A 27608-nucleotide genomic window follows, 5' to 3' on the forward strand; every position below is an offset into this window, starting at 1 on the left:
AACTTGAAAAAAATGGCCAATTTTTTCAAGTTCTTCCTGTGTATTTTATAGAAGTCGCTAAAAACTGGCTGTAGGAAGTTCTTCATCCTGGTTCTGTAAGACCAATCTCATGTTAGCGAATGGTTCTTTGTCAAATATTTTAGTAATTGTGATTAAAGTACAACAAAGTCGTCGTGGCAGTGCTCTACAAAATAAGCAGTGCCAATAATAACTATGTGACCATTTTATCGGTCTTCACCTCCCCCTTTCCCCTCCCCCTGATAGTAGATTTCATAAACTGGTACACGCAAACACTGACCGTTACTTTGATCGTTACATTGTACACACAGGTTTATTTATTGGCACCAGTTATATATTGAATACAATCCGCTTTTCATCCTTAGTATATACTTAATAATATATTGTGAGTCTAGCCTCGGGGCATTCCGTTAATAGCTCCGACTGGGTGGCGCTGAAAATGTACATCAAGTTTTGACCCAGAAATGAAATGCAACCACATTGGGCAAATGCTAATCTCTTTAAAAAATACTGTTTATGTTCCGCCATGTTGTTGTTCATGCGTACACCTGTCATGTTAATTTACATGCAAAATAAAGGTGCTGTTTTTAGGGGTATTGATTACTTTTCTGTTTAAGTTCATGCAAATGAGAGCTACTGAGCAGTACTTTTTTGTGGTGCTGGTTTTTACGCTGTGTAAAGTGGTTCTAACTTTCGAGTCTCAATAAAATCGTAAAATTTCCCCCACCGCTTAAATGAAAGCTACTGAGAAGTTCTTTCACCTTTGCGTTGTTTGTCTGAAAAGTTTTTCTCAGTATGAAATTTGTAAAGGCTGTTTTCTTTTTCGAACGGTTTGACTATTTAATACCATAAGCGAGAGAATCAAAGGGGGGTAAAAAAGTGTGGTATATAGCGCAATATTTAATGGCTTTCTTGCGTCAATCGCATTGTACGAGCCGAGACACGTTTACTGCGAGGCAGAAAAACAAACGAAAAAGTTTAAAAGCTCTATTTATTATAGAAATCTCAAGGTTCATAAACAGAAGCCAAGTATGCATAATTTATCGGACAGGTGGTATATCGAACGCTAAGCCATCAAGCTTTTAGTCACGTCGATGTTTCAACGTGATAAATCGCATATTATTCAGACTTATTAACGCTTCGAGGGACAATCTATTTTTTCCACAATTATCAAAGATTGTGGCAGATTTACGATTGTAGGAATTTCCCTTATTCCTTTTACGACGGTTCTGGTTTAGTTTGTTTGTCAAAAAGTATATTGTGTAACACGTCTTTTGACTCTCCGCAACGCCAACACTACAAAATAATTACGTATAAAGCTATCTCTCGCAATGTCTTATTATCTTTGCTACTGGTATACCCTTCGGGTAAACGTAACTAATTTTATCGGTAAATCACAAAGAGTTTTCGCTAGCAAACCATTAGGATATTACTTTCTCAACAAAGCCCTCACGCAGTGTTTGTACCCGCGCAGAATAAAATCTGACAAAACCGTGTTACGAAATATTTTCCCCCTACATCCGTTTAATAGTTGAAACGGAGGTTGAAATTCTCATAGCTTACAGCTAGCAACAATCGTTGCCTATTTCACAACGTACTATGACTGCTAAATATTTCTTTCTAAGCTCAATAACAGTATAACTTCTTCATTTCCCAACGAAGGAAACGCCAGAAGTCGTAGCAAACACTTTCCACGTACGCTGACACTGCAACTCTCAGAACGGTGTGCGGAGATTCTCACAGCTCACACAGATAAAAGTTGCTTTAGTAGAGAATAAACATGAGTAAACTCTACTGTTTCTTTCCGGGAGGAAATCCCAAACATATTCTTCATCACAGCGCCATTGAAGCGGTAATTTTCCTAGCTTTTCACGGCAGAATTTCCATTAATACATCATAAACGAATCAAAGCCTTTTGGACTTCCACCGTATCTTTCCGGTCCCGACAATTTGGCCGCTTGCTGTTCAATTTTAGCCAAGATCTCTTCAAACAATAATCCATTATCGAACATCTCTTGATGTCTGTATAGAGGATTTACGCGCACCGGTCTGTTTTCCATTTCCTCCAATAAATTGCTCTCGCTTTTATATTTATGCAGCAATCGACCGTTTCGCGGTCGACTCATCGCCGATTTCTTCTTCCGATACAAGTCGCTATCGGTTCGTGTTCGTTTCGTCCCTTTTCTGTCCAATTTCCAAGAACTGTGTGATGAGCCCATCGTTCGGTTACGCTTTCGTCTTGAAGAATCCAAACTCAAATTTGTTTGCATATGAAGGACGTATCCAAACAGAAACATGTATGAAACTGCAAACTTGACAACATCAGCGAATTGGCATTTGTCCACCAGTTCGTCAATTCACGGTTTTAAAAGTCAATCTTCGGCGTGGACAACAAGTAAACTTTTTCTCTAGATCATATATTTTCAATCTTCTACAAGACGAAACAGCGACGTCCAAGAAGAGTACCCAACATTTCCTTAATCAGTGAAGTAGATTTTCACGCAGAGCAGTGCATAAAAAAATTTCGCAGCGAAAAAGTCTCGAAGTTTTACTCACTCGAGTTTCTTATGTTTTCATTTAATAATCCATATTATCGTATGCTTGCCGGCCGACGCAAATCGAAAAGAGCCAATAGAAATTGCGAATGCTAACCTGGGTAGAGAAAGGCTTAATTCAATAGCAATTGTAGTGTATTTGAAATTACCATAACTCCATACAGGGGTATCTTACTGAATGATAATGAAGAGCAAATTAAAACAAACCAAACATCAATTTTCTTCTCTGCTAACTAGCGCAAATATACATCTACCTTATTAGCTGTTTTGGTGCGTAGTATCGCTGTATGTTGTGAGCGAGTTAAAATACAAACAACGTGTAAAAATATACAGCGATATTATACACCAGTCCAGCTAATAAGAGATTTATTATCCAACTTAAGCTTTTCTGACAGAAAACTACGAGGATTACCTGAAGCAAGATGTCATGAGCGCACGCGCGTTAAAAACCGGTTTTTTACTGTACGCATAACCAGTTACAACCGGTTTTATAAAGAACAAATAATTAACTGTATGAATATTGAGTCATATTTTGTACTCGCTTCGCGCTTTATTTGAACAGCACAAAGTACATTTTGATAATAAACCCCAGACTGCAGATTTTCATTTTACCGCACTCAAACAGAAACTGGCTTACATAGAAGGTATAACAAAGGAGTTATATTTCAGCCACCCACTAACATTACGCCGTCCCATCGCACTGATAACGGAACTAAGTCCTCGCTTTATCTCGCCGCACACAAGATGAATGAGTATCTAATTTGCGTGGTTCCAATACTCACATCCGACAATACAAAAATATCCATAAGCCACAGGGCAAAACATACAAACATTCCATGGGTTCACACTATGTTGCAGCGCATGTGCTTCTCTTCGACTCTGCGGGTAATGTAACAAAAGTTACTTCTGTCCCCTACAATTTTGTGAAACACTTGTTTTCAACAGTACTAAAATACTAGGAAATTACAAAAATAAGATGGAGCGTGCATCCGGGCGTGTTATATAATGCCTGCAGACAACTTAGGCTAAAATTATTCACCAAGTATAACTTTCTTACACTCCCACCATGGTTTCTAATGCCTTCTCCCCCCCCCCCCCCCCCTCACCCCACACACACACCGCTGTAATAAGGCAGAAACCTCGAAAAGTCCGGTGGGGGCACAAATTGAGTTGCAAATATATAAAGAATTTCAACTCAACTGTAATGGCAAAGAGGAAACTCACCACCATATGAACCACCACACAACAGTACACATAGTACACAAAGGGAAGTATCGCGTGAATTTGATGTCATTTCAAAACCCAGAAATGTTTGTCTGTCAACAGAAACCAAAAAATGTTTAGTTTTGTTACAAATTATCACCTCAGTGCAATAAAACTGTCGATTAGTGCCTCTGGCCAGAGACAGAGTAGGTCGGAATGGATTGGAGCTTGAAAAAAAAAATGTTAGGCTAACGTTTTTCATGTTCTTGCATTTTTGTTTCCAAAATGTACTTGGACAGATCACAAGTTGCTCCTTCCGAGAATTGAATTGATTTCTTTCCTCTCGTTATTCTAGAATTATTTTGTAGCTAGCTGAAGGTTTTATTTCACCATTTTTCAGCACAGGAGGTCAAAAAAAAAAAAGGTGACACTTAAAAACATGCTTACAAGATAGTACCCCCTACAGAACACTATATATGCTCACTAGTTTCTGATAAGATACACGCACTGTACATGCACATGTACACTACTCCAATACCCAGTTTTCTGACATGCCCTTACTCAAAATCCCCTTGGGAACCTGGAATTCCAAGAAAGCATTCTGCTCTGTGATCTTTTTACATCCTCTTTGGAACAGCTCATCATATCCATCATCAAAGTACTCTGAGATGTCTGACTCATCGGAGCCGAGAGGTTTCTCTAGCATCTCCACAAGTGACGACACGCCCGGATAGTAATGCGCCTGGAGAGTTTTCAGTTCCCACAGAGAGCTGTTCAGTGCATTACATTTGGCAGGATCAGGTTCATCGGCAATGAATGGGTCACCTTTAAGAGGACCTGAAAGGTCATCGCTTTCATCTCCATCGAGCAGGAGCTTTCCCGACTAAAATTTAAAACAATATACCTATAAATATAAAGCTTGCCCAGATCCAATACATCTGTGTGTGTTTATCAGTCCAAAATGACAACATTTCACCTACATGTACATGTACATACCAGTTACGCAATGCTTTTGAGTGGTATACCGTGAAATATGCCACGAGTGACTTGATTTTTCTTATACAAAGAAAAATCAAGTCACGAGCAGGATATTCATGGCATACCATGAGAAAGCTTTGCATAACTAATTCATTCCATGCCACTCAACACAAAACAAAAACACAAAACGTCATTCTTTAATGCTTTGACAGCAAATAAAATCAGTGAAAAAATATTCAACAGATTGGCAACGTTTCTTGAAAGTACATAATTTTGATAAAAAATTAAAAAAATATAAATAGGTACTGCTCATTAAATGTATAAAAGCCTTTGTAGGCTGCAAGGAATGCCAGGGTTTTTTCATGGAATACTATCCGTTGCATACTGCAGAATATGCAACAGGTTTCTAGCTTTCTGATTGGCTGTGTTCTCTATGGCATGGGATAAATACATGTACATGTACAAATGTGAGTCCAGGAATTGAACCCGGGCCACATTGGTGGGAGACGAGCGCTCTGACCACTGCACCATCCCTGATCCCCCACATGTCCCAATAGGGGAATTTGTTCCTGCTCGTGCACAGACTGGGAACTTCCACATTTTGAAATTTTTATATTTCCAAATTTGGAATGTCCAAGTTGGAATGCCTGAATTTGAATTTTTCGTTTCAAATATGGAAGCACAGACAGTCTCAAATTTAGAAATTGTCCACAAATATGGAATATTACATGAACATTCTAAATTTAGAAGTGTGTAGATACAGGAATTTTGAGATTCCACATTTGGAATTTTTTTGTTGAAATAATGAGCTCCAAATTTGGAAGTGCATGGTAGTGAGATGCATAGTTCCACAAAATATACACACTCCCCCCACAGAAGGGATTGGAAATTCCAGGAGGATTTGGGGGGGGGGGGGTGGGGTTGGGTATCCTCAAAAGCTGAATATTCAAAGGAAAGTATAAAGCTAAATTGGAGTTTCCAGGGAGGTGGGTAGGGGGTCTTAAAAAAAATCCCTTCTATGAGGGAGGTATTGGTATTTCTGTAACTACAAAATGTAATTTCCGATTTTGGAAGGGCACATGCAGACAGGGAATATCTCAATAACTTGAAAAAATCTGGAAGCCAGGAATGCTTTTTATTATTAGAAGAACTCAAATTTGCCAAAATTTGGAATTTCTGTCTACCAGAAATGAGTGTAACAGGAATGTTGTGCAATGAGTTATACCTCTAGGAATGCTAAAAGATTTATCTACACTTGACTAATGGTCAGTCACAGTTTCATGGAAATATAATTTTCAACCAACTCTCTTAGGTTGCTTAAAAACCCTTTAGACTTTGAGGGTTTGATGTTTGATCAAACATTTGACACACATGCTATTATGTCACATGTTCATGCTTTGATATTACTAATGAGAATGGGCAAAATCCGCTAAAATGTTGACGGCTATTATTCTCACTTACTTGCTTTTGGTGGATAAGGACTTGTACACTTGGATGCCGTTTAATCAGATTGCACACAAAAGGAATGGCCAACATTGCACCTGACGGGGGAGCGGTCAGAGCCAGCCGTGACAGCCGCTTGACAAATGCTGCGACCAGATAAGCAGGAAGGTGAGTGGACATCAAGAACAGATCAGCCAAGTGAAAAAATCTTGCCTGGTACTTTACGTGAAAGATGTTTGGCTCAAACAAAGCATACAGCTTCTTGAAAAAGTCTGGGTAGTCCAGATTATGCTTGTGGATAAGAAAGAAAACACTGTTAAGTGCAAGAAGGCTGGTTACCCCACCAGTGTTGTAGGAATCGGTTAGAAAATCCATCAACAGCTTTGGGTCTGTCATGTGCGGCAATACATCGGTGTGAAGGTTGAGCAGGATTTTCTTGTGAATCTCTGATGTCAGCGGGATTGCGAGGAAACCAATCCATGCAGAACTAAAAACTTTCTTATGCTGCTTCAGGAAAGTAAAACTGGGCTTCTTGCTCTCACTGCCATCTTTTCCCTTTTTGTTCTTCTTCACATCAGTGAGAAAGTTGTTGAGATCTTCATCTTTTTCTTTCATGTTCACCTGATTCAACATTGTGAATACATTTTCCACAAGAAACTGTGTATCACCTTTAGTAACTGAAGAGTTCCCCAAGAATTTTGTCAGATTTTTCAGCACAAAAAACCTAACATCATCATAGTCTAGATACTCTGCGAATCTTTCAATACAATCCTTCATTCTGTGCTTTCCATCAAATAACACATCGCAAGTCTGTCTAAACAGTTCATTGGGGAAACCAGCGGACGTTTTTTGTTTTCCTTCATCCACAACAAATTTCATCAAAGTGCACAAGGAAAATTCCTTAATGTTCTGCGATCCAACGCTCAGCAAATGCAGAAGCCGTTTCAAAGCCACCAGGTACTTCTCGTGCAACCAGCGGCTGAAAACATCGCCAGGATTTTCGCTATCTTCCTTTTTTCTTTGTTGAGGTGAACGATGTAACTTTCCACGTGAAGCAAAGGTTGTGAAGATCTTGTGCACTGATCTTACGAATGCAAGCAATAGTTCTTCGTCCTGGGCCTCTGAAAGCTCCAGTATATCAACAATGAAGTTTGAATTTGCATCACTCTCCAGAATAGCTTTCGTTTTGCTCTTCACTTCTTTGATTTTGCTGGAAAGGTCCGAGTCGTCCGCCATGTTGGAACGTTTCACGTGTTGTCATAAAATATTCCGCTGACCATTCTTGGTTGATCAATACTTATGGTGGCGTTTAGAGGTGGGGGTGGGGTGGGGAGTACTAATATTTAATTTTCTGTTAGGACTCGAAAGGAAAAAGCATAGCGTTCAGGTCTGAAATATCTTTTCCTTCTTCGAAGAGGGAATAAGCAAAGGTTGTAAACCATAGACAACCAAACTCAAAACTGCTAGCCACTGGAGAAAAAAAAAAAAAAAAAAAAAAACGTAACAGGCCAACTTATTAGTTTGTCGCCACAGATCTGTTGTTGAAGGGAATCAGCCGGACTGAATTCCGCCGGATTTTTTTCCTATTTCCCCACCCCACTTCCCCACGTCATATCCTTAAATTCTCTCTTTTTGCATTCTCCCATTGTTTTTCTAACACTTCATAACCACCGATTCCATTATTCGCCTAAGTACAAAAAATGCGGGATATCTCATTTTAAAAGGACCACTTTCCTTCACCATAGGTTTCTCAAAGAAGATGATTTTAAGCCTACACTGGTATGTACTGAAGCTTTAAAAAATAACATTGTCGATTAAATATACACGAAGAACAATTAGCAGCTCTACTATAAGGAATGAAGTAAATTATACATTATAAATTGCATTTTTAAAAATGAATTTTATTCAACGCTAGACTACTAGCTAAACATAAGCGAAGGATTAACTTAATTGTGCATAAAACTCAAATACGCACGATCAGTTTCAGGTCTTGTTACGCTTTCAGTAATTTGTTTATAATGTAAATTTACTGCTGTGATAACAAATTCGTTTCAAATTCTTAATTTTATGCGGAGTGATGACATTCCCTCCTTTTTTTAGTGAAAATATTACACTGTTTGATAATTTACCGCCCAATTTTATCTTCATACATTTCTAAGAAACTAAGACTTACAAAGTTAATTGTCAAGCGAAGGCTATGAAACTTAAAAACACTTGTTACAAGCTTAGGAACGTCTCGCACTTGAAGATCATATCGATTTACAATGTAAAGTTTCCGAAAACAACCAAAACAATGAAGACAGGTGTTCTGAAGCAGTATTTGTAAAATTATACGCACTTTACTCACAAATTGATTACTTTTAAGTTGAAAAAGTCCTTAAAATAAGAATTTGAATACAAAGAGAAAATAAATGTGAACAAAATAACGAAATTGTAAGATACTGAATTCTGTAAATTTAACGAAAACTTCCGTTTAAAATCCGATTGGACGTCTCCTTGTGGAGTGGGGTCTCGGGACTTTAAGGATATAATACTGAACAAGTCGTGGACTCTGTGAGTTGTCGAATTGAACTAGGAGTATAAAAGTAGAATTGTCTCTCTTTGACGGTTGCATTGCAGACACCACACGCCCTAACACACACCGAACAAAATCCCCACCCACTCCTCCCGCCTACTAGAGCCTGCCCCCCCGGTTCGCGCTCATGGAAACTGGAAATAGCGTCGAGCACCGTGACAAAATTCTTGGCATGACATAAGGATGCGAGTAAACACAAATTGTACATTCGTTTCGGCGATATTAGTCGGCCGAAAGCAAATTGAATCCTAATATTGGTTAATTTAAGCAATGTCTGGTTGCTCTAAGGTAGATCAAGTCTTAAATTAATTGTTTTTAATCGCGGTGGATAGAGTCGAGATCCTACGAAGTGGCACGCATTCGATCGTTACAACCTCTCGTTTCAATTGATGAATGAAACGTCCTCTCTTGGTAAATTAAACAATGTGTTTTTTGTTTCTTTGCAGGTCTCTCCTTCAATCTGAGATGGATTTAAAGTGGATAATTTCAGAAGAAGAAAGGACTAGACATGATGCCTTATTTTACAGCCAAAAACCTCAAGACAGATATTTATCTGGTAAGTGAGCGCATGCAGTGTAATCAATTTTGTAAAATTTATGGCGGCTTGTAGATGTGGCCTTTATCACTCATCTAAACAAATATTTTTAATGTTTCAGGGGAACAGGCCCGTTCTTTATTCATACGATCCAAACTACCTTTACCGGAGCTCAGCAAAATCTGGTTTGTACGACTCTAAGCTTACTGTACTGTAAAACTGTTATGAATTTTTCATTTTAACACGATATTCATTTTCCAACCTAATCGATTTTTTGCGTTTTTTCGCACGATCTGTTTTATGGCCAGAATTTTTTATGACGTTTCCTATTAGCGCATTTTACTAATGCATGTTTTAATTTGGTTCGAAGTGAAATCGTTGTTATATTATCGATCCCTGTTTTGCACATAAATACGATGCAAAGATTTTGTACAGTCTGTTTTCTAGAAACAACAGCTACTGCGCTTTGTTTTGAATACAAACTCAATTTTATCACTTCGTATTATCTGATTCTCCGCGTGGATGCGGATCTTTTGTGTTGAGTGAAAGCGATATTGTGTGGGAACCGCAACACATTTTATGATCTGTGGGATTATTTGTGAGCCTCGAAACATCTCACGTGCTAATGTTCTGAAGTATAAATTTCATTTCGCTATATAATTAGTCAAATGGAGATGATATTGTGCAGATCACCTTGCATTTGCCTGAGGGTAAAAAACAAGCAGATTGTGTTTAATCGTTTAACCTCTGGTGATAAACGTGACTACTTTTACAATCTGAGTTTGTAAGCGTGGGAATCTCTCATATAACTGGGGGACAAATTTAATCATTTTTACAGCTATATTTTAAAATATCAGTCGAGAGTTATTTGCTGCAAAACAATATTTACCTTGTGTGTTTTTTCACTTTCAAGTTGCTACTTTATGTGCATATTTTGACTAATGCATTTTTACAAATTGAAAAACATTTAAGTATAATATTCATTGATAAGTCAGTTAATTAATAAGCAGCTGATCTAATATTATATAAGTTTTCCCAAAGACTGAATAAAACTGCTGAATTTTACAAACAGATGGGATTTCAAGGATGGAAAGTGTGTAATGTTTACATTGGCTGGATTCAAACATAAATAATATATTTACATTGGTTCAGGTTATTGGAAAGGGGTAAAAACTACCCCTTTTCCAATCAGCAACCCCAATCCCTCTAGTGCTCATGATCACTGAATTGTGATGAGTCGATAATCTAGTATGCATGCCTTTAGTTCAGTGGTCAAATAGAGAAGTCCAGTAGCTCCACTTTTACCTTTGTGTTCAAAATCAAGTCCTCCAACTTGTGTCCATACATATTTGAGCTTTCCAGGAAATAACATGCGGCTAATTCATCAAGTTTTTTTCAGTGGTTCATGAGAAATAGGTTACTGAAGTGCAACTGGGATAGGTACCTTGGATAGTTCTTTTATGGAAAGAGCTAGCCTATGATCAGACTCCCTAGTGGTCGGTGGGTGAGTAGGGATGGCGCAGTGGTGAGAGCACTCGCCTCCCACCAATGTGGCCCGGGTTCGATTCCTGGACTAGGCGTCATGTGGGTTGAGTTTGTTGTTGGTTCTCGTCCTTGCTCCAAGAGCATTTTCTCCGGGTACTCTGGTTTTCCCCTCTCCTCAATAACCAACATTTCCAAATTCCAATTTGATCTGGAATCTGAGGGCCATAGGTTTGTCAGTCGTAAAGACTGTTAATTGTTACCCTCGTTCAACAAAGTCAATTTATTTATTTATTTATTTATTTTAGGGCGGAGAGAAAATGTGGTCTAGCTCGTTCTACTCGTTCATTTTTCTTTTCGCCCTAGACCCCACTTTAGAGCCTGTTCACAGGCTAGGAAACAGCCAGTCAAGTTGTGAAAGGCAGTCTCACGTTCATAGATAGTCAATTTGCCCGGTGCCCAGGCCAAAACCTGCGAGAACTCTTTTTACCCTTCATTTATTAATTTTATAGAAGTGAAATAATGTGTAGAATGCATTTTGTAAGTAATAATAATCACTGAAACATTCCTATCTGTCATTATCAAAGGAAACTTGCCGACGTGTCAAGGAACAACATGCTGGATGTTTCTGAGTTTGCCGTCGCTATGCATCTCATTCAGAGCCGTCTGAAGGGAATAGACATTCCTGACAAACTGCCAGAGACACTCGTCCCTGCTAATTTACCTCATGTCAATATTCCTGCCTTGTTGCAAGAGGAGAAAGAGGCCTACGAGAAAGCTTTCATGTGGAAAAATAATGCAAAAACTGGGTATATTGATGGTGAGGCCTGCATCTAATATTATTTATACTGACAACGTTTTAAAGAGTTGCAGCATATAATTATGTGCTTTTAAAGACTCCATGGCCAGAAAAGGACAAATTGAGGATTTGCTACTTTTGATTTTAGCATGCTTTCGCCATACCACTTTTCCTTCTGTTGGATCTGCTCCAACCTTACTTCAAGAGGTTTCTTAGTGTCAGTGATAGTTGCCCAGTTGTGTGATAGTGTAAGACGGAGGAATTAATGTATATGGATGAGAACAATAAGGCCCTCCCATGGAAGGGATTTGCTCAAAGACTCCATCTACACTCACTGGAAACTCCAATTTAGCCTCATACTTTCCTTTAAAAATTTGGGCGTTTTAGGCGGGTGGTGGGGGGGGGGGGGGGGGGATCTGAAAAGGCAAAGTTCTTTAAGTAAAATTGTAGAGGTGCAGGGTGTGTCCAGATGAAAAATACCTCCCTTGGGAACATTGCTTTGAATGTCTGGATTGATAAAATACTTAAAGTATTTAATATGTTTTATATTTTTTATACCTTCAGTAAAATTAATGTGCCTTAAAGGGCATGTAAACCTCCAAAATGCGACTTTTTCTGGTCACATAGTCATAAAGTACACGTTTTTAGTATGCCGAATCTGTAAATCTTTTTTTAAAACGAGCGCGTTTTCAGTTGGAAAAGGCCGATGCAAGTTCGAAGCGCCCGCCTTTTTGATTGCGCCATCTTTTCCGTGACGTCACGAGTGGACATCTGTCCACCGGAAGTGAACATTCTCCCTTCCCGACCTTTTGTAATACGCACGTGTCTACATAAATCCGGCGAATATATTAATTTATTCTCTTATTCCAAAATGGGAAAGCGCTGTATCGTCCAGTTTTGTGGCAATTCAAACAAAACAGGACATTCCACGCATATGTTTCCGAGAGACTTAAATTTAAGGCGACAGTGGATTAAATTTGTTCAAGTCAAGCGAGCCGATTTTGTACAGCCGACAAAACATTCAATAATTTGCGGCGCTCATTTCACATCGGACTGCTTCGAGGGTGCATATATGCGAGAAATGGGTTTCAAAAAGTTGACGGATTTGATTCCCAGTGCTGTACCGACAATTCAACCTCAAACGCCACAGCAGAAAGCATTTTCAGAAATGCGTAAGCGAACAATGGAAAGCGAGGAAACAGAACAGACGGTTGGGAAATCTAGTAAAAGGTCACGAAAGAGCAGAGCTGTACAAAAACTGGAAGTCAATAGGGTAAGTAAAATTTTAAATGGCAATAAAATTTATTGAAAAATTAAATTTGGTTTTAAGAATTTTTTTAAATATTTTACTTTGTTTTACTTGTCTCGCTTTTTCGGTATCAGTTATTGAAGGAGTATGAACAAGCGAGTTGCTCTACATCCGTACCGGCACCAGTGAAGGCAGTCGTTGAAGAACGGCAGGAAAAAGAAACAAACGAAGATGTGGCATTGTTTGATGCCACAGTGCAACCACAACCCGCTCCTGCAACAGAACCCCGGTTCAAAGACATGGGAATCCAATGTGAACTCAATTGGTTTTCTCCGGAGCCTAAAGCTGTGACAAGTGTCGGTAAGGCAAAATGAGGTTGTGAAAAATTTACGTTTTTAAATTTCTTTTTATCACGAAAGCGGATCTGTCGATTAAGCCAAACATTTTTTTTCTTCGCATCACCGACGCAGCACCACACTTCCATTACAAACTAATCCCTTAATTATCTCTTTGAAATATCGAAAACGTAACGACTTGAGTAGTTGATAGATTGATTCTCTCCCTAGGCACGCAAGTGGAACCCCCTACCGAAGAAATGGCAATCCAGTGTGAGTTACTAACCTTACCTTCAAGCTCTACACCTCTGTGCAGCCCTGTGAAGAGTTTAGGAGGTCGCAGTGAGGACGATGAGAGAGACGAGGACTATATCCCTCCCATTAACATGTCTTTTGACGAAAAGGAGGATGACTTTGATGGATTTGAAAATAATCAATCCAAGTACAGTATTTTTTTTTAAACCTTCCTATTATCATTGAGCTGTTACTTTCCTTTTTCCTCCTGCTATTTTTTAATTTATCTTGAACTTTTATTAAATTACAGAAATGATGAGGACAAAAAAGAACACGTGACCCCACAAAATGAAAAAAAGTACATAGTCTTCCACTCTATGTTGATGAACCTTTTCGCTGTCTGTCCGCTTTGTACCGAGCCTGCATCCGCCGAAGTATCTAAAGTTATAGGGACGCAGATCCACGTTACACAAAAGTGCACAAACTGCAGCTATTCCAGAGTGTGGAGAAGCCAGCCCAACATTCGACGGATACCTGCTGGGAATCTTTTGCTGTCCGCTGCCATTCTGTACTCTGGTAGCATGATATCACAGTCCCTAAGAATGCTTAAGATCTTGAAGGTGGTTTTTAGTCGGCAAACGTTTCACAAGCACCAAAAAAATTATCTTGTTCCTGTGGTGATAAAAATGTGGAGGGCAGAGCAGGACAGAGTCATTCAGAGCATGTCCAGTCTCGAGGGAGGGGTGGTGCTCTCAGGAGATGGCCGTTCAGATAGCCCAGGTCACTGCGCCAAATATGGAGCGTTTACAGTAATCGAACAGAGGGTGAATAAGGTGTTGAACGTTCAACTTGTTCAAGTAAGCGCTGACCTCAATTTTACAGACAGTTACCATGCATCGTTTAACCATGTAAATGGCCTTAAATTTTATTTATTTTCTTAGTCAAACGAGGTACGAAACAGTTCCTGGTGTGAACACGAGGGGCTTTTACGTACGGAGCGATTCCTTGCCAGCAAGAATCTCCAGTTAGATGTCATCATCACGGATCGGAACCGTCAAAATGCTGCCTACATAAGGAACAACATGAAGCCAAAAGGAACAACTCACTACTACGACATTTGGCATATTGCAAAAGGCAGGTGAATTTGAACCTAAACTTGATAAATAGGCAACTTAAGAAGGGTAACATTGCTTAGAATAGGTTGTTGAGCCCATATGAACGTTTTCCTGATTTCATTAGCAAATGAGAATATTAATGTGTTTCAAGGTATTGGCAAAAAGATTGACGCACTAGCAAAGCAAAAAGATTGCGAGGATGCTGGGCTCTGGAGGAAGTCAATTGTGAATCACCTCTACTGGGTGGCTGCTACCGCACCAGAGGGCAACGAGGACATGCTCGAAGCTATGTGGACATCAGTAGCAAACCACATCCAGGATGTTCACGATGGACACAATGACCTTTACCCTGAATGTGAGCATGGGCCTTTGGACGAAGATGAGAGGGATAAAGAATGGTTACAGCCTTGTAAGAAACACATGCAATTTTCTGCTATGTTGACTTTTATTTTGCCCAGAAAAATATTGAATTTATTACTGTCTGCTAATTGTCTCTTATCTATAGCATCCAAGGTGTGTGAAAAACTTACCGACATCCTTTTAAGCAAGTCCCTGTTAAAAGACGTCAGGATGATTTCTCCAAGATATCAGACTTCTTCGCTCGAAGCTCTGCACAGTCTGGACATTGTCTTCGCGCCCAAGCATACCGCTTTTGCGTTTTTGGCCATGTTAGCCCGGTATTGTATGAAATAAGCTTACTTTCAAGTTTCATTTCTCTACCATTGTTTCTTTGGTTTTTTTTACTCCTAACCCAATATTGCAAGTGATTGATTAACATTTCCTTGTTTACTTTCCAGATTGCTCTTAGCTGCCCTTCATTACAATGAGAACAGTGACCGGTTGCAAGCCACAACCAGGGACGGTAGACCGTGCTACTCTATCAGATTCCCAAAATACAAGAAGGGTGAGCACTCAGTGCGAAAGGAGAAAACATCGGCAACCTATGGTAACTCCTAACATTTTAACATATTAAACGCCTTTTACCAAAGAAACATAAATGCATTTCTTTTGAAATCATCTATGCTCGTTTATTTATTTTAAGGTTACACAGAAGCTTTAATTGACATGCTGGTTCGTGAATACGAAGAGGACCAACAGGCACTGAAAAATTCTATTCAGGACGTCCGGGAAAGTATTCCAGAACCGCTTGCTGCTTCCTTTGAGAAACCATGCAAAGAAACAGCCGTGGAGCAGTTTGTCACGCGATTTGCAAATCAGTAGTCATTCGGCGGGATTACACTATAGCATTTCATGTAATTTAAGTGCGTTGAAATATATATTAAAAAATCATTCAGAAATCGCAATCGCTTCGGAAAATAAAGCCAACAAAGTATAAAATGCTTGTAAATTGTTCTTGTATTTACGAATAGACACTTTAACTTTTATTGTTTTTTTGACATGCGTCTCTTTAATGTTGTAATCGAACTCAACAACGGCATAAAATCAGGGCAATCTGAAATAAATAAGAAAGAGGTTTTATTTGTCTTTTTCATATGTTCGGTGGCTTTAACCCCGTGTACGAAGAGCCAAAATCCGCTGGAAATGTATTCCGTATTTTGTTGACAGCACAGGACGGGAGCGCGACCCTCACATTCCTGCCGAGATAGCCCCAACACCAACGAACGAGTTGTCTGTAGGCTGTGTAACGAAATTTCCTGCAACAGACAAAAGGAATAACTGATAACTGTGTGATCCCCTATTTACTTTGCGATTTTACAGAGAGAGGAAACGTGGTAAGTGTACAAAGTTTGCGTACTCATTTCCTGTACGATTGTCTGCGCCATGCTGTTGCCGGAATGCGTAATACGCAGTTTCAAGAACCCAGACATCAAGGCAATTGGACCGAAATCCTGGATGCTCGGTTATACAATGCATTTGCACTTCTGGTTTCTGGTCCTCTACCTTTTGCCAAATTTGGCCTATTTCTGTACAGCAAACGCTTTCGTGAGTCGTTGGCATTGGCTGGCACATTCCACATTCGCACCTAGTTATAACAAGAGAAAAACAACAGCAATAATAAACAAGATCCACGGTAACTTTCAATTAAAAAAAACTCAATTTCTTTCTTTCGAAGGCGTAACAATGATAGAAATGCGAATGAATCAAAGATCGCAACAATTACCAGTCTGTGTTTCCAAGACGATTCATCTCGCTTTCGCCGTCTTCTTCGTTTGGTTCGGGCTGCGGATCACGGCGAACTCTGCGTGGCTCAAAGCGATAAGGTCGAGGTCCGACATCCACGCTATTTTCTGAAACTTCGCCAACATCACTGTCGTACAAATTATATTCATTTGAGCTATTTTCATCGGATAAAATCTCCTCCGAACTGGTACTATTTGCTCTCGCTGCCATGATAATTACAGTGGTATTCTCAATTGCGCAATGTTTGTGTTCCCCCGCTGACGTCACGAACACCCTCTATTGTTTTAACCGGAGGTGAACTTCCCACAGTAAATGTCGTTTTTCTCCTTAAATATTCCGAATTGGCAAGGATAAGTCGCAAAACTGTTTTTAGCATCACTTTTTACATAATATGAAATAAACTTGTGTTTGGGGGTTTACATGCCCTTTAAAGCTTTGCAGATAAGTTCAGACATGTTATTCATTTTCAGTGCATAATCAATCTTTTAATACCATCAATTGTATTATTTTCAGCTGAAACAGCATGTTCCATCCTCATTGGGTCGGGTCTTCCAGAAGATGTCCTGGGAAGAATTTGGTGAGTACACTGAAGTGAAGCAGGGTGTGGGGCGGGGCTAGGGGAGGGGGGGTAACCTTAGAGTAAAGGGTGTAGAAACTGGCTGGTAAAGGCAGGTGGGGGGGGGGGGGGGGACTGAAGAACTGATTGGATGGCCTGGACTGAAACAGCTAAGGCTATAGTTATGACATAGTACTCTGTAGTGTTCTGTAGGAGGTCTTTAGTTTAGCACAAGACAGGACGCAGTGGAAAAAGCTTGTGCCGAGTGAGTGAGTGAGTGGTGTGTGGTGGATTTACCTAGGTATCTATAAGTTAATTTCTATTTGCCCTTTTATGAGGATGTGGAAAATGGGACAAATAAGGAAAAAGTACATTACTTTGACCAGTGATAATATTTTACAATCTGAAAAGGGCTGCCATGGTGAAGTACAGTAAGTACATGGAAAAACAGTAGATGTCAGCCTAGTTTGCAATTATATTATATGGTGTGGCAAACAGTATTTTCAAAGCTTTCTAAAGTCTGTCACAGACTTTCTGACTGCCTTTCTTAAAGGAAATTGTTGATCTCAACAAAATATACAGTTTGGTGTCAGAACATTAAGACAGTTTTAATTAACAAACAACGCAGTCAGGTGTTCTGATTAACTCCTTTAAATTAAATTGTGAAAGTGAAGGAATCAAAGTCAATTGCTCAACTCTCCTACCACCCCCCCCCCTACCCCACACTGAGACACTGTAGCTCTTCAAGCAGAGCCAAAGCTAGTAGTGGATTCTGTCATTGTCCTGTCACTGCTGAATAGCAGTAGCGATTAGCGATTATCCCGAACTTTTTGTATGGTGGGAGCTAACAGGCCTGGAAAAAATATTGCACCTAGAGTGAAATGTTTTTGAATGTAAATAAACTCCTGCCCTCTGGGCCTTAGAAAGTGGAATACCCCCCTTCCAACACTCCCCCCCCCCCCCCCCCCATGTATTGTCTCTTCCTCAGCCTGTCAACTCCGATTTAATTTGAAACTCATATCAATTCCTAAGTTCTTTTTTGCTTCAGGAACCTGTCTGATATTGACAGGGATGGCAAACTCTCACTGGATGAATTTTTTGTGGCTGTTCATTTAACTAGATTCTGCAAGCAAGGTACCTGTGACTTTTTTCCTTCTTTTTCATTTTAAAAAGAAAGAAAAGATATTTATTTGAAAGAAATGTTTATTTTAGAGTTCACTGATCAAAAATTCTTAGTATGTAGTGGTATAAAGGTATTTCAGTGGAGGCAATTAATAAATTTATCCAAGACATGTATATTAGGTATTATAGAGTATTAGCTCAAGCGGTGACTGAAAGGAAACTTAATAAAGTATTGGGGAGGTCTGACGTGGATCCAGACCGGTTTCCACTGTTTTATGGAAAATGGTCGGATTTTTGACAATAAATAGATACTTTTACTAAAATAAAAGAAAATTCCCAGGTTTAAGTGTGGAAAATGACTGTGGGGGTGAAAACGGAGAAAAAACTGAGGAAATGGCACTTTCAGGAGTTAAGATTTTTAAAAAAATTTACTGGGGAGCATGCTTTCGGACCGGCTAAAACCTTGCACCTTCGTTGCTTGCATTATTGAAAAACAGTTACAATTTTCTCCTTGATCCGTGCCTGGAAGGGGTTTATAAATATTACTGGCCTGCTCTCCTTCTAGTTCCACCTGCAACATTAGGCCTTAAGACCTGTTTCTGTGTATGCATTATACAGGTTAATAATTTTAAAAATGATTATTTCTTCCTTGCAGGTAACTCAATCGAAGGGACTGTAAATGTGAGGTCAATTTTGTCACAACAGGTAATGTCACATAATATGACAAAAGTTTCCATTTTCAAGTGTAATTTCTTGAGGAAATTTGTACACGTAGGGGAATAGGGGTGTTTGAAGAATTGGAAACTTGGGGTCAACTCGATCCTGGCTGACTCATTGGATAATGCAGTTCCAGAGTTTTGATTGGTTTAGATATATGTAGAGCCATTTACCATGCTCCACAAATATAGTAGGTGACAAGGAGAAAAAAAAAAACATCACAGCATCAGCAGGATTTAGTAATTTTTCATGTTTTTTTTAATAAGACAATTATTCCACTCGCACCTGTTGGATGTATATGGGATGATTATTGTCAACCCAGTGCTGCATGCCTCGTTGGCTATCTATCATCTTGTATCCAATGCACACTCCTAATAATTTGTTAAATATGTCATTGAAAACTGTGTATCCTAATTTTCGTTATTTTGTAACAATGTCACAATTCAATATCTGAACAGTAGATAATTGCATTGTTTGTTTGCTCGTTGTTTAGTTGACAGAAGAGTGCTATGACACCAAAAAGCTAAGGTTTGTATGTTATTATGAATCATGTCACCTTAGCAGTGTAGTCCAGATTTCAAACAGCTGTGGACAACCTTAGGAAGAAGTTGAAAATCTGCCTGCAGTAAGCAGTTTATGCCCTGTGTAGTCAGCTGTAGTGTGAGCACACCATGTACACTGCAAGTTTTAACTCTGAGCTGTCCAATTAGAGACTGTGTTACTGTTCATGGAAAACTAATGTGCAATAATGCCTCAGGTTATAGACAAAACCCATTAAGACGTTCTTACTTTCATACTTTTTTTTTTATGGCTTATGCGGGCCTCAATACCAGCCAGGGAAGAACTGGAAGTTGTGTTCTATCTTTGGACTAGCTGAGCACAGTAGAACCCTGAAACTTCTTAGGCACCCAACCTCTGTTTACACTGATGAATTTTTGCTGCCATCCCCTTGACACATTCCCTTTTTTCCTTGCAGACTTGCAGAGGTTCAAACAGAGAAGCGAAAACTTCTTTCTCTTAAAGTAAGGTGCTTCATGAGCTTGCAGACCATGTAAAAATCGTACAGGGTCTTAAGATTTTTTATGCATGAATCCTCAAACACCTTCCAATTGCCCTTTAAGATAAAGATCTTTCAAGGATCATCGTCATCAACAACCTAACGCCTAATAGCTCGTTCATAATGCATAGTTACGTGTCAAATAATTATAATATCATTAATTACATAATAGTGTTATCCTAAGCTAGTGTAATCGTTACCTTGCAAAGATCTTTTGTCTTTAAAGATCCTCTAGGATTTGATTTGGTTCTTACAAAGTTTTCAGCAGTGATCGTTGCAAAGATCTTTTCAAGAATTTTTTTAAGATGCTCAATGATTTGCCAGAAAGGAAGTTCTGAGAAGTTTCCTCAGTCTGAGATACTCTGGGAAGGATGCTAGTATGAACAAAAACATTTCACGTTCCCAGTAAGAACATGCAAGAACCTGTCAGAGATAAAAACCCAAAAGGATCCTCAGCGAGATTCTGAGAGATCGTTATATACAGGTCCGTAAAGATCCTCGAGGATCTTTCATCAGGGAAGCTTCTTTACTTGTTCGCTAAACATTTTATGGATCTTGACCACAAAACTTTGATTATTAACCATTTGTATTAGAACAGCAAATTGATTAGCTTCATCACTATAATGACAATAACCAGCAGTTGTAGGTATAAATATAACCAGCCAATGACAACGGAGTGCCTCGATTTACCGTGAAAAACCTCGCAAAGCATGGTTTCAGTACGGCTTACGGCCCGTTCAAGGCAGCACGCCGCCCGGATTAGTTAGAAACATGCTCTCTTAAAGGAATATCGAAATAGACGGTATTCATGTTCTTTGGGGACGCGTTCTGTTTTCGGAAAGAGCTCAACTGAATAGCATTCTGTTCATTCTGCTCTTGTTAGCAGAATGAACGGATTCAGTTTACTCGGAATAAGAGGAGTTGTTCCAAAAGAATGCGCCGTTAGACAAAACACTCCACTCCAAGTTTTCCCCCTCTGTCCACGTTCATATCATAGTAAGTGTAGTTTTGAATACGAATATATCATACATACATTTGAGCTGTGGGTGAAAGATTAAATAGTCGAAAGATTCTCTTAGTTATTACGCAACTTAAGCAGTTGCGAAAAGAAAGCCTGAAAAAAATTCAGGCTTGAACGGGATTCGAACCCATGACCTCTGCGAGCCGGTGCAGTGCTCTACCAACTGAGCTATCAAGCCAACTGTGAGATAGTAATTTTGTTATTTCGTAATATATTTGAGTATAGTTTTGTTAAAAAATAATGAGCAAAAAGTATTGATATTCCTGCGGCCTTTCTTGTAAACCCGGAGCTGAGATAATTAATAAAGCTCGGAGTTCTGGGCAAGTTGTCTAATTGTAATAAGACCTGTTACCCGATTTTACCTTAATGTATTTTGTTTTTCCCTGTCAGGAGAAACTGTGTCATGAAATAGCTGGTGGTTTGGACGATGAATCCGTGGCGCAAAAGGTCGAAGAGGAACTGGAGCAAGTAGAAAGACAAGTGTTTGTTTTAGAAAAAGAGGAAAACGAACTAAGACGGGTAAGAAGATATTACAACATAAAGACCTTGTTTTTTGTAGTTTCTTTCGGTTATTGCCATTTTCCAGTTATTATAACATTCAAGTGTTTTACTGTTAAGGACGGTGCCTACTAGTACCGAAGTATTTTTGCGCGTTTTATACACCGTATTCACAAATGGCGGACACGCGCGGAAAAGACTGGCACTACGCATCAAAACGAGGCGTTTTAGGATAAACGTTTCCAGCGAATGCAAGCTTCTAGAGGGTCGATAAGTGCTGAGTTTCTAAAAATTGAGTTTTTCTGATCACTTAGTCCGAACGAGTTCAAGTTCTAGTGTTTATTATATATTGGTTGGCTTCTTGTAGCAATCTCAAATGCAAACTAGACACTCACGGGAAAAAACTGAGTTAGATTGTTTGTTTCAAAATGTCTACAGAAAATTTGAAAAGTTGTTAGAAAGATCTTCACTCTAGCAGGAGCCACAAAGGTTTATTCAATGTATTTTTTGGAAAGGGAATTAAAAGAGGTTTCGAAGGAAAGAAAATGAATCTACAAACGGACGCAGTTCCAAAGAGGGTTGCGTGGTGATTACTACTCGGAAGTTCCGATCACAAAAGCTACAAAAACCGACTCCTACTATTGTGAACAGTTCTAATGCCTAAAAAACGAAAACAAAAGGAGGTGGAGGGAAGCTACTGAAAGAAAAGTTTAACTAAGGAAGCAATATGTGAGCCAAGACTTAAATATTTCGGTACATTTTAGGCGCTTTTCCCCCGAATTAAAAAAAGATATCGTGCATCGCAAGATTGGCCAAGATTCCTGCAAGTCATTGAAAATGTGGCAGTTACAAAAGTCAAGAGGAACTACTGGAAGTAAGGTATCAATTTTAAGAAAACGATCCTGCAAGGAAATTCAGGAATGTCACTCTCAAATGCGTTATATTGTAACTGCATTACAAGGAATGGCAAGTTTAGGAACCCAGTGTAAAGCGAAATACGATAATCTAATTCTGACAAATTACCTAATTAAGTATGCAAATCTTTTATGATTTCAACCAAAATGCCGGTCAAAAAGCCACAATGCTGTGTTCTCTAGTCCCTGGCCTGTTTCACGGAATACAGTTTTCTCATTCAGGCAAGAAATGTTCCCTTCTGAGCTTGTTCCATTATTAAACAGTTGGATTTGATGACTTGATTGATTTAACAAATTATGAATTTTTAGCGGACTGCATTCTCTGCTTGTTGTTTACAGTACGGCTACAATATCAATGAATCGAAACAGAGAAGTCTTGGTTCACCTGTTGCTTCTTTTTAAATTATTCGTCCAGTCGTTTCTTTCCACATCCTTCACGTCTTTTCGTTGTCGTCTTCGTCTTTTTTTTCTTGGTATTATAGCGGCTTTATAGACAAATGGTTGTAGTCTCTCTTGCGCTCGGAAAGTCCGATACGAAGTTGATCACGCAACTCTCGTTAGAAATGCATCCTTTTGTATGTTCATTTTGTTTCTTTCAAGACCTATCTTACCTTTGGATTCCGAGAGACATACCAAACAAACTTCTGTATTATCTCTATCCATCTGCGCTCGAAAGTTGAATCCTTCGGAAACAAAAACTCTAACCGATTTGTTTCCGTGATCGTCTATTTTGCATTTGGGATTGCTACAAGAAACGAACCAAGAAACACTAGACCTCTCTCGTTCGGAATAAAACCAGCGATCTGAAAAACTTGCTGTTTAAGAGCTTATCAGCTAAATATTCTCTCTGTGAGCTTGTACTCGCAGGCAAATTATTTTTTGTTTATCCTAAAACGCCTCGTTTTGATGCCTAGTGCCAGTTTTTTCCCGCGCATCCGCCATTTGTGAATACGGTGTATGACTGTACAGGAAAAGCAGACCCTAGCAAGGGCTATTGAAATCCAAAAAGAAAATTGGGGGTAACCACGCATTTTATAGAGATAATTAAGCAACAATTATTCTAAAAGCCGTAAAATACAAAGCAAAGGGCGCGTTTTTTTATCCACAATTCTGGAATAAGAATGGTTGGTACGGAATGCTAGGAATAACTCGGATTGTCTGCATAATAAAACGCCCGGAATGAAGATGGAAGGCATTTCCACCTGTTTTCGTAGTTTACTGCCGACGGAGAGTAGCCATTTTTCTTCATGTCGTCGGCAATCATTTGCCAAATCGCCCTTTTCTTGTATAAAACATCACTGAAAAAAACGTCGTACTTTTGGTACAATGAAATTAGAAGGAATGTTTCATTGTGTCCAAAAGTGTAACCTGTTTTTTTTCTCCGGTAGAGACGTATTTGAACCCGCAGCGCTCATCTTGCCGTCCGCCATTTTGGATTTTCATTCGCAACATTCTGTTCATTCTACCCCTGGGAGCAGAATGGATGGAAAGTATGGCGTTTTCTTCCAAATTGAAGCTTTATTTTCTCTGAAAAATGCATGGTTACCCCCAATTTTCTTTTTGGATACCAAGAGCACTTGTTGAGTTCTGCTTTCCCCGAATAGTTTTAAACCGTGCAAAAATATCCCTGTATTAGCCACCACCCATAGGAAAACCGAATATCTCCAGATGTGCAGAACGTATGCGCAGTAACAAAAGTAGGCACCGTCCTTAAGCAGTCAAAACTTTAAAATACTGCTTTTACAGTGCGACTACTATTACCGGGGTCACATAACACTGGCCAATCAGATCACAGTGTGATACGAACAGTGCGGGAATAATTCCAAACTTTTGGGTTTTGACTGTTGTTTTCCGTCTACTCGTGATCGGTTCAATCGGCTTTGGTTGAAATTCATTGTTCTTTTCCTGCAATCTTATTGGCCAGTTATGTTTAAGTGACCCCGGTGACAGTAATCGCACTGTAAATCACTTCGTCCTAGTTGCTTTCAATTAATTGCCAATCCGGTCTTTTATTAGCGTTTCCTTACATTTCGGTATTCGCTACTTATAAATTCAGTTTTCGGCCGTACGTTGACCTGTACCTGGTCAATCGACCGTGATTGCCGCTGTCACTGGATGTAACACATTTTCCCCTTTCTTACCTTTATCTTTTGCGATTAAATTATTTTTTGTCATGGGGGAGGGGAGGGAGGGGGCGCCTCGCATGGGCCTTTAAGTCCCGTTCGTTCGCGCTCCTTCCTCTTGAGTCTTGACTTTTAATGTTTACTGTTTTCAATTAAATATTTTAATGGTTTGGAATTGTGAAGTCTCACTACAGTTTAAGGTGTCACAAAAACTATTTTAATTCGCCCTTTACCGTGTAGCCAATGAGAAGGCTAAGAAGAAGTCAAATACAGTCGAACCTCCCTTTGCGACCACCTCTCGTAAGCGACCACCTCTCATTAGCGACCACTTTTCCAAAATACCAAAAGTTTTCAAGTCAAATCACTATAGATGGAACCTCTCGTAGGCGACCAACTCTCCTAAGCGACCACTTTTAGCGGTGATTGTTTAAAATTTTCAATTGTTTTTAGCCTCCCGTAGGCGACCACTTGACACACAATCTGCTGTATCTCTCACAGGCAGAAATTGAGAATTGTGTCCCTGTAACATATTGGCCACATCATTACGGCAGACGCCACATCCCGTGAGCGGTTTTTTAGGTGGTCGCTTACGGGAGGCTCGACAGTATTTGGTGTTGCTATTTTCAACACATTGTAACACGTGCACTGTCCAAATATGGTCACGGTCTGCACTCAATATTCGTCTTCCGTACACCGCAGATATTCTGCGATGTACGTTTTTTCGTGCGTGGGGGAGAAGAATATGGCCATCTTCAACATGATCGCTTTTGTAGTTGACCTATTTATTAAACTTATTGCGTGCGATGTAGAAAGAACGCACTCCTAATACAGATTGGAGTCGAGATTTTGTCGGACATTCAACGAATGAATTAATGGATTTTGGGACGCGTATCTGGCTTCCCCCGCAGATTTTGCAGGGGCGGATGACATCATCACCAACTTGGCAAAGGAGAGAGAGCCTGGGATCGAGATCATCGAACGCACTCCCTCGTCTTTGATTATTACTAGTCTATTTTGCCATGGTAGCAGCTCATCAGTATTGATGAAGACCACCTTATGCCGTTACACTACTAGTAATGATACCGTGTAGCACGAAGATTTTTTGCGGGAGTTTTATTTTGCGGATTGGCGATTTTTCGTCATTTGCGGGAACAAATTTTTGCGGTTCGAGATGACTGAAATTTCTACAGGAAACCTAATTTTTGCGATTCTCTGTTCAAGCAGCAGAACATTTAAGTGGGAGAAAACTTAATATTTTCAACTTTTATTGTACGGTATGTTGAGTCACAGTTCACTCTACTTGCTGACTTGCATATTAGAGGCATATCACTGTAATACCTTAATACTGCCCAAAGGGACTGAACAACAGCAAAACAAAACCAAAAGCCTACCCCTATCATGCACAACAAAACACTCACCGTCTGTTAAGTTTCATTAATACGGTTTAATAATATACAGACTAGATACAGACTACCGTATGTATCTAAGCTCTGGGTGCTTTTTCCAATGGAAAATCATGTTAAGGTTCTCGTTTAAGTCCAATGTATATTGCCCCAGTGGTACAAGTCTAGCGGAGTTTTTAATTTGACTGAAGGGAATTAATTTTTGCGGCGTTTTATTTATTTTTTTTTTGTGCAAGAACTAATTTTTGCGGATCGAAGTCAATCCGCAAAATCTGCAAAAATTAGAACCCGCAAAATTTTCATGCTACACGGTACATTGCTATGACTACCGGTAGACTTCATGATCTCTTGATTGTTACCAGGTTACCTATCAAAGTGCCTTCACCTTGAGACGACATCAATGAAATAGTATATTAAAGTTGGTTAAGGGTGTTTCAATATGTTCCCAGGACGAAACTTTTGCGCGATGTTTTTAAAGAGCAAAACTTAGAAAAATCAGTTGGTAGCTTACAACATTTTCCCAAACTAGGTCAATGTAAGGCTTAAGTTATGAGAATATGTGGCTTTTGAGGATATTCTAAAGTGTGACCATTCTAATAAAAGTTATTGAGCAGAAATTTGCTGTGGTACCATTTGATCTGTAATATTTTTTGTGAGATATTTGGAATTTTTGTTCAAAGAGCAAAACGTGCAAAAATAGCTTACAACATTTTCCCAAACAAAGTAAATGAAAGCTTGAGTTATGAGAATTATATCGCTTTTGAAGAAATTCTTAAATGTGACCATCTAATATAAGTTATTGAACAGAGCTTAACTGTGGTACAATTTAATTAATTTGTAATGTTTCTAGCAAGATATTTGACGTTTTTTATTGAGTTTTTGATTGAGAAAGTTTAAAGCAGTCATCTTTTGTTCGCTTTTCGTGTTCTCAGTATTTGTCAGGTTTCTTGACTGGAAGCACAGTGATATCTACAGTGACGCTTGAGCGACCAAGCGGTCTTAACGACGTGCGACATTAGCATGCTGACTTCCTAATATTTGCATTTTCCTGTAGACCCTACAACAGTTGAAGGACAAATCGAAGAGGGAGAGCTTCAAGCCGTTCGACAGAAGTTTCCTGTTAAAGCGACAGCCAACCGGTGAAGATATCTTTCGTGGAGCAAGCAAAGTATACAGAGCACCGCTTTCGGATGAAAAAGACCTCGAAATACAGAAGTTGTGGAAGGAAGGCGACGATTTAAGCGGTAAGTTTACCTTATGCATGTATAATTTGCAGATGTTGTGCGTGACTTCGGCACAAAGTCGACTCTAATCCTGAAGTTGTAATTTCGCGGCGTTGTTTTGCAAGTGTATCCAAGAGTTAAGCCCTTGGTCAACGCGAAAAAAATCGGCTAAAAACTCCAAACGCGCGTTAATTGAAAATAAACATTGTACAGGTAGCCATTTTCAATTAACATGGCTTTAAACATCCTTTCTGTTGATAAATAACCTCATGAATGCATGAATGTTAACGATTTCTTCAATGAACGTTCAG

General features: G+C 39.3%; 3 protein-coding genes, 1 non-coding gene and 1 pseudogene across 5 annotated transcripts in view; 2 read left to right on the forward strand and 3 right to left on the reverse strand.

The window, feature by feature from the left end:
* Positions 1-992: 992 nt before the first annotated feature.
* On the reverse strand, positions 993-7456 carry LOC146462560 (nucleolar complex protein 4 homolog). Its single transcript, XM_085085389.1, has 2 exons — positions 6216-7456; positions 993-4659 (listed from the first exon to the last, which is right to left on the reverse strand). Exons 1-2 carry the CDS (start codon positions 7431-7433, stop codon positions 4303-4305), a joined length of 1575 nt encoding a protein of 524 aa, XP_084941515.1. The 5' UTR covers positions 7434-7456; the 3' UTR covers positions 993-4302.
* Positions 7457-8930: 1474 nt separating this feature from the next.
* LOC146462561 (uncharacterized) overlaps positions 8931-27608 on the forward strand; it is a 33617-nt gene continuing 14939 nt past the window's right edge. The window contains exons 1-11 of the mRNA XM_085085388.1: positions 8931-9060; positions 9219-9328; positions 9429-9492; positions 11377-11609; positions 17177-17240; positions 18268-18353; positions 18997-19046; positions 19552-19586; positions 20035-20080; positions 21527-21655; positions 27129-27318. Of these exons, the coding sequence (XP_084941514.1) occupies positions 9238-9328; positions 9429-9492; positions 11377-11609; positions 17177-17240; positions 18268-18353; positions 18997-19046; positions 19552-19586; positions 20035-20080; positions 21527-21655; positions 27129-27318 (988 nt within the window). The 5' untranslated portion in view covers positions 8931-9060; positions 9219-9237. The remainder of the gene's footprint in view (positions 9061-9218; positions 9329-9428; positions 9493-11376; positions 11610-17176; positions 17241-18267; positions 18354-18996; positions 19047-19551; positions 19587-20034; positions 20081-21526; positions 21656-27128; positions 27319-27608) is intronic.
* On the forward strand, positions 13209-15998 carry LOC146462562 (uncharacterized; annotated as a pseudogene). Its single transcript, XR_014857096.1, has 7 exons — positions 13209-13614; positions 13717-14263; positions 14348-14540; positions 14673-14930; positions 15027-15198; positions 15319-15467; positions 15564-15998. The product of XR_014857096.1 is annotated as an uncharacterized LOC146462562 (transcript).
* Positions 15981-17087, reverse strand: LOC146462563 (uncharacterized). The gene is made up of 3 exons (XM_085085496.1): positions 16644-17087; positions 16278-16505; positions 15981-16176 (listed from the first exon to the last, which is right to left on the reverse strand). Exons 1-3 carry the CDS (start codon positions 16871-16873, stop codon positions 16011-16013), a joined length of 624 nt encoding a protein of 207 aa, XP_084941622.1. The 5' UTR covers positions 16874-17087; the 3' UTR covers positions 15981-16010.
* On the reverse strand, positions 21243-21314 carry Trnap-cgg (transfer RNA proline (anticodon CGG)). The gene has a single exon. It is a non-coding gene; the product is annotated as a tRNA-Pro (tRNA).

The sequence above is a fragment of the Pavona decussata genome, unplaced genomic scaffold, assembly GCF_977016875.1.
Source record: "Pavona decussata unplaced genomic scaffold, jaPavDecu1.1 SCAFFOLD_186, whole genome shotgun sequence".
In the NCBI taxonomy this organism is placed as follows: Eukaryota; Metazoa; Cnidaria; class Anthozoa; order Scleractinia; family Agariciidae; genus Pavona; species Pavona decussata.